This window comes from Mus pahari, chromosome 9 (genome assembly GCF_900095145.1).
Source record: "Mus pahari chromosome 9, PAHARI_EIJ_v1.1, whole genome shotgun sequence".
Lineage (NCBI taxonomy): Eukaryota > Metazoa > Chordata > Mammalia > Rodentia > Muridae > Mus > Mus pahari.
The window spans coordinates 55,442,714-55,449,361 of record NC_034598.1 but is presented as its reverse complement, the minus strand read 5'-3'; the positions used below and the strand labels follow the sequence as shown (position 1 = coordinate 55,449,361).

Sequence of the window (6,648 nt, the reverse complement as noted above, 5' to 3'; positions counted from 1 at the left end):
GAGAGAGAGAGAGAGAGAGAGAGAGAGAGAGAGAGAGAGAGAGAGAGAGAGAGAGCAAGCAAACCCTGGCAACCTGGCTGGTCATTCAGTAACTAACCGGATATGCGTTGCAGAAGTCATTTTTTAACTTTTCCCTCTGATTTCCCCTAAGAGACAGCATGTGAATTCTCCCAGGAGCTCAACAGTAGAGCAGGCTCCGAAGGCCTTGTGGCTTCTTCTGAGAGCTTTACCTCAGATAGAAACCTTACCCCTCCTTTCACAACCAGGCTTGGCCTTGCTACCCGGGATTTCAGAACCGCATCGTTGCTTGGGAATATAGCCAAAAGCTGAAGTATAAACAAAAGCAAATTCGTGCTTTCATAGGAGAGAGCTTTCACCCGGAGAGCACCTGGGAGCTTCTCAGGGGCCTCGAAGTTTCTGTTACTCAAGCTTGGAAAGCAAAAGCTGTACATGTAGACTTTCATTATTCCTTAAAATAAAAACAGTGTCTTAAATACTCCTTATACCCTGTATAGTGGTGCATTGTGTAGCAGAACGTATTTTAAGGAGTAAGTGAATCCTTCGGTGAAACCGCTTTAGCCTTTTGTCATACTACGCGACCCGTGTGTATGACTGAATGAGTGAGCTTTGGCTACTGATGAGCTTTACCTCTAAAATACCGCCCAAATTATTCTTCATAATTTTACGCCTATAAACACAAAGTAGGTGATGAAGCTAGGATACCAAACTGTTATGCAGTGTGATGACTTAAGAAAAAACTACATGTGGGCTTATATCAGGATAACAGAGTACTCAACAAAATTATAAAGATGTTAGGCTGGGGTCCCAGCTCAGCTCGATCCTCATCACTATGCAAATAAAATAAAATAAAACAAAAGTTTCTAGCATCTAATATGTCTTTGTGAGATTGGGGTTAAAGAACAAGAAGGGAAAAATGTTTTTATACAGGACTGACAGAGTACCAGCCTTAAATTTATTGCTGACTGCAAGATTTACTGCGCCTCTTGCGCGGAAATGTCACTGAGGGGCTCAGAAAGAAGCTCAACTGATAGGGTGTTTGTTGGCATTTCGTCTAGGCTCCGCCCCACGGTTACCTGGCAACAGCCAGGCGTGCCTGACTCACTATAAAAGGGGCTGCTCACCCCCTCCTCTTTCTTGCTCTCTTGCTCCTGCTTCCCCCTCTCCCTATCCCCTCCCCCCCTTCTCTCTCCACATGCTCATGGCCGGTCTCTACTCCTCTAACATGCCCCCCTCCCCCACCTTTCTCTGTCTCTACTCCCCTCCCCATGCCCTGAATAAACTCTATTCTATACTATACCTTCCAATGGCTGGTACTTCAGAGTGGGAAGGGATGCCTCAGCATGGGCCCGCAGAGGAACCCCTTCCCCCACACCTTACCGTGCCTCTACCACACATATCCCTTCTTTCTTATCTTTTTAGAAAACACAAAAGTGTTGGCCTAGCACTCATGACACCCCAGGTCTGCTCTGCAACCCCACATAACCTGGCTATGACAGTACATGCCTGTAATCCCAGCACTTGGGAGGTAGAGATGGGAGGATCCGAAGTTCAAGATCATACAGAGCAATCAGGCTGGAAGTGGCCGGATGCTTCCTCCCTGCCCACCAGCTTTCATGGTCCAGAAGGTGCTGTACAAGCTTCTGGAGCCAGTGGGTGGGAGGCAGTGGGTGTCAGATTGCCCAGTAAGGGAAACGGACACCTCATATAAGATACTATCAGAACAGCCAGTAATACCATGCAAAGGTGCCAAGCTACATCAGTAACCAGCCAAATGAAACCCACACAGTCTTAACTAGTTGTGGATGCTGCATGTCCACGCCACAGGAGGAAATCCATACATGGTGCGGCGACCCTGATCCAGTAAGACAAGCTGAGGATGAAGGCATCCAATGAGATAGCTCCAAGGATGACGGCATCCAATGAGATGGCTCTGAGGATGAAGGCGTCCAATGAGATAGCTCCAAGGATGACGGCATCCAATGAGATGGCTCCAAGGATGACGGCATCCAATGAGATGGCTCTGAGGATGAAGGCGTCCAGGCTTCTAGGATGGACCAAGGCGCTTGCCTCCAAGCCTGACCATCTGAGTTCAGTCCCCTGGTCCCACAGAGTTAGAGACAGAGCACCAACTCCCACCAATTGGCCTGTGACTTTCACATACAGGCACACATGTGCACAACATGCACACACCTGCACAAGTACACACCTGCACACCTGCACATATACACACAAAGGACTCTAGCCGTTTTGACAAGATACCTTGGCCCTTGCTAATATTTCTAAGAAACCGTGAAAATGTAGAATGTCAGAGTGGATGCTTTTCTTAAATAAGGCTGCCAGCTGTCTAGGAACCCCGTGTGTATTGGCAAGGCTTCCGTATGACTGCCTACATTTATATTTAGCTCGTGTTTTCTCTTATCACACCTTTAAACTCACAGCCATGTTTTATCACTTGATTCGTAATGGCATTTCACTGGCATTGACCACATCTAAGCAGAAGATTGTAAAGCCATGTGGTGCTAATCACATGGATTCTGCTTTCAGGAGAAGGGGGTTGAGCAAAACAGATTTAAAAAAAAAATCTCAACGGCCCATTCTTAGATGAATACAGGAGGGAAACATCTTCTTCTATCAGACAAATACTGATCCTGAATCACTTTTTTGTTTTGTTTTGTTTGGTATGGTTTGTTTTTTTATTTTGCTATGTTTTGTTTGCTTGTTCAGAGTTTGAGGGAGGTTTTATGTTGTTATTCTGAGTCTGGGTCTCAAGTGGGTAACATGGTCTCACCTCCAAGTGTTGATCCTCCTAGCCCAACGTCCCTTTAATTCCTTTCATTGTCTGAGCCTTTAAGTGGGTTTTCCCACACGCCAAACTACATTTGTACAATACAATCATTTAGCCAAGATAAACACTTCCTTCCTGTGCAGACTGTGCTAAAGCAGTGCTTGTGACAAACCGGGAATCATTTTGTTTTCTGCACATTACAAAACTCAGCAATACTCCAACAATGTTGCAGAGCTACAGGGGAAAACCAGAGCTAAACTTGTGATTTATGCTGGAAAATGTGGACTTTTGAGACCCCTGTCTTTCGGTTCTTTCCCAATCCCTCAGCAAGGTGACATTTGGCCAATTAGTTAAACTTGCTGAATCCCAACACAGTATGCCTGAAGGAGCTGTTGTCAGATAGGAAAGTAAAACTTGGGCATAAGGCATGTGCTCAATAAATGATCGCAGCTGCTGCTGCTAATTTTAGTTAGTATTAAAATGGTTATTAAAAAAAGATCTCCTTAAGTGATATGGAAGGAAAATACATTCTTCTCTAAGACAATGATTGACCCTGCTCCTTTTGCCTGCTGGATTTTTTTGAGATTAAAGGCTGGTCGTATAGGCCAAGCTGACCTCAAAATCTTGATCCTCCTGCTTCAGGCTACTGAGCGCCGGGAGGACAGGCAGGTACCACCCTTACCTGCCATACTTAGCAGGTCACGCTTGTCTTACTCCCAGCTCAGTTGTAAAATGAAGAGATGCTGTCTGTGGCTGTTAGAATGAGAATGGTCCTCACCATCTCATATATTTAAATGTTTAGTTCGTGGATGGGGAATTATTGAAGAAGGATTAGGAGGTGTGGCCTTGTTGGAGAAAGCATATCACTGGAAGTGGGCTATGAGGTTTCAAAAGCCCATGCCAGGCCCTGTCTGTCTATCTGTCCATCTGTCTGTCTGTCTACCTGTCTATCTGTCTGTCCCTGTATGTCTGTCTATCTCTATCTCTGCCTGTCCCTATCTGTCTGTCTTTATCTCCACCTGCCTCGGCCTGTCTCTATCTCTGCCTGTCTCTGTCTGTCTGTCTTTATCTCCACCTGCCTCGGCCTGTCTCTAGCTCTGCCTGTCTCTGTCTGTCTGTCTCTCCGTCTCAGTTTGCCTCTCTCCCCCTCGCCACCCCCCTCTCTTTGTCTTCCTCCCTTTCTGCCTCCTGCTTGTGAATCAGAAGTAAGCTCTCAGCCACTGCTCCAATGCCATGCCTGCCTGCCTGCTGTCAACCCTCCCCCACCATGACGGCCTCTGAATCTGTAAGGAAGCCCCCCCATTTCATTAAATGCTTTCTTTTCTAAGATGCCTTGGCCATGGTATCCCTTCACAGCAATGGGAGAGTAATTAAGACACTGCCATAAGACTTTTGCAAGACACTATAAAGTATAAGCCGTTGTTTGGTTTCACCTGGGTTCTGGGGATCCAAACACATCAGGTCCTCACACAAGAGCTCTTACCCACCAAGCCACCTCCACAGCTCCAACTTTGGTATTTAATAAAACAAGTCAACATGCTGCATTTGAATATGGCATTGCCAGGCACTGCTAAAATGAGAGCAGATGTTCTGTGTGGCGGGGAATCTCCGTTCTTAGAATTCTACGTGAGTTTGCTATTGACTTTGTTAGAAAGAGTGTGAGGTACTGGAAGTTGGCCATTGTAACTTCTGTAACTCTAAAGTATTTCTACCACCAAGGAAAGAATTGCACCTGTTGGGAAAGGCTCAGAACAGCCCCGTAGTCTCACAAATGAAAATTAAAACCTGGCTAAAGTTGAAGAGATATATTTAAAATACATCATCAGGACGATACATTCAGAGATTCACACATTGAGTCGGGTGCTAGTGGGCACATTTGTCTAAAAGACACAATGCCAATCTTTCTGTCAATCAAATGCATCTAAAGTCTAACATGAATCAGTCTCCTGTAGATACAAAGTCCACCAAGCCCCGCCTCCTCTCAGCTGCTCCACCTTCCCCATGCCTTTCCACACAGCAAAACCCCATGCTTTTAACTTCGTGCAGACAAGCTAATAGCTAAGCAGACTAAAAGCAAAATTGAAAGGAAAAAAATCAAAGCTAGTCTCTCATAGTAGAAGGGAGAAATAATTTTCACTTAACACATTTGAATCAGTCAGAATCCATGAAAAGCTATCATGTGTGATGCGTGCCAACATGCATGCATGTCTATGCACACACACACACACACACACACACACGCACGCACTTCCTTCATCCTTCTCTAGCTCTTCAGATAAGTGCCCAACTAGAGGAAAGTTGGTCTACTCGACTGTGTGCCCCTTGGTGCGGGTCACCATCACACCACTGTGATCGATAAACAATGTTTGGCTTTCTATGCATTATATCTCAAAACCATAGGTAAGTTCAGGCCAGTAAATAGCAGTGTATTGGGAAGGGGTAATTTGTTGGGATTTTAAGCTGCTAATGTCATTACTGAAAACTAGTCAAGCCCTGGATAATGTTTCATGAAAACAACACATCTTAATTTGGGAATTAAAAAAAAACAAACAAACAAATGTTGATCTGTTGCTTTACATATAAAATGTGACAGAGAAAAAGCAGCTCTGACATGCACCCAAGACACCACCCCAGGCATTTTTTTCAGAAGGACACGTACACCTGTGTTTGCCATACCTGAACCCCGCTTTGCCATGCTGCGTGTTAACAAAAAGGATGCAAAACAAAAACAGGGACATGTTAGCAGAATACGGCATAATGCAACCGTATGGAGAATTACAAAATTCATTCACAAGATTCAGTATCTCACTATTAAGATGGATCAGGAACTGAACAAATTTTCTTAAAATTCAATTAACCAAGCTGGGCAGCTTTCAGCTAGAAGTGAGTAGCTCAAGACAAGGATTTCATTTGTTCAGACACTTTGCCCTTCTTGGGTTTCAGAGCAGGCTGTAAGCGGCTCTTGCTCTTGTTGGTTAGGCCAATTATTTAATCATTAGAGCATGGAGATCAAAGGAACAAGGACACTACTTTAAGTTACATCCATTTGATGCCTGTTTAAAAGCCATTGAGTATCAAATAAAAAAAAAATAACCATTGTCAGAGTGAAATGTGACCTCAACTGGTTGAGTAATAAAGTCAGGGCTTACCTTTAGACATCAAGCATTCATTTTAAATTTAAAGATGAAAAGCCATGCTGGTTGATTGGTTAGTTCCTGGACTTTTCCAAACAGGGCAAAGCAGTACCTGCTGCAGGTTCACTGCCAGTCAGTGACACACACACACACACAAAACCCCTGGACTTACTTCTCTTCTGTGACACAGCCTGCAGGCACGCTGTCACAATGTCGCAGTTCTTCTGAACTTTATGCAGAAGCCTGTCTTTCTGCTTCAGCTGCCGGAGTAACTTTGCAGACTGGATGCCAATCCTGTACTTTAGCTCTCGAAGAACCGTCTTCAGCTCACTGGAGTCTACCAGGAAAGAATAAATCCCTTGAGAGGGATGTAAATCCCAAGTACACTGCTAGTCAAAAGGTATAGGTCTAGAAAATGAATGTAAATCCACTAATTCTAGCTTTTCATCCCAGATAACATGTATGCGATTCAGCTAAGAGATTCTAGTCTAATCAACCACCCATTCATCTCCGGCTTTGCTCATAAGATGAATTTTATAAGATAAATGTTATCCTTGATGCTAAAATATAACAAGTAAGCAAAGACTCCTACTTTTACTGTTACCAGCTCCCGGTATACATTTTCTTTCTTTCTTTCTTTCTTTCTTTCTTTCTTTCTTTCTTTCTTTCTTTCTTTCTTTCTCTCTCTCTCTCTCTCTCTCTCTCTCT

General features: G+C 44.2%; 1 protein-coding gene across 1 annotated transcript in view; it reads right to left on the bottom strand.

The window, feature by feature from the left end:
- The window catches only part of Tbc1d30 (TBC1 domain family member 30), an 86,540-nt gene that overhangs the window by 75,827 nt on the left and 4,065 nt on the right, over window positions 1-6,648 (bottom strand). Inside the window, exon 2 of the mRNA XM_029542571.1 lies at window positions 6,113-6,277. Within this exon, the coding sequence (XP_029398431.1) occupies window positions 6,113-6,277 (165 nt within the window). The remainder of the gene's footprint in view (window positions 1-6,112; window positions 6,278-6,648) is intronic.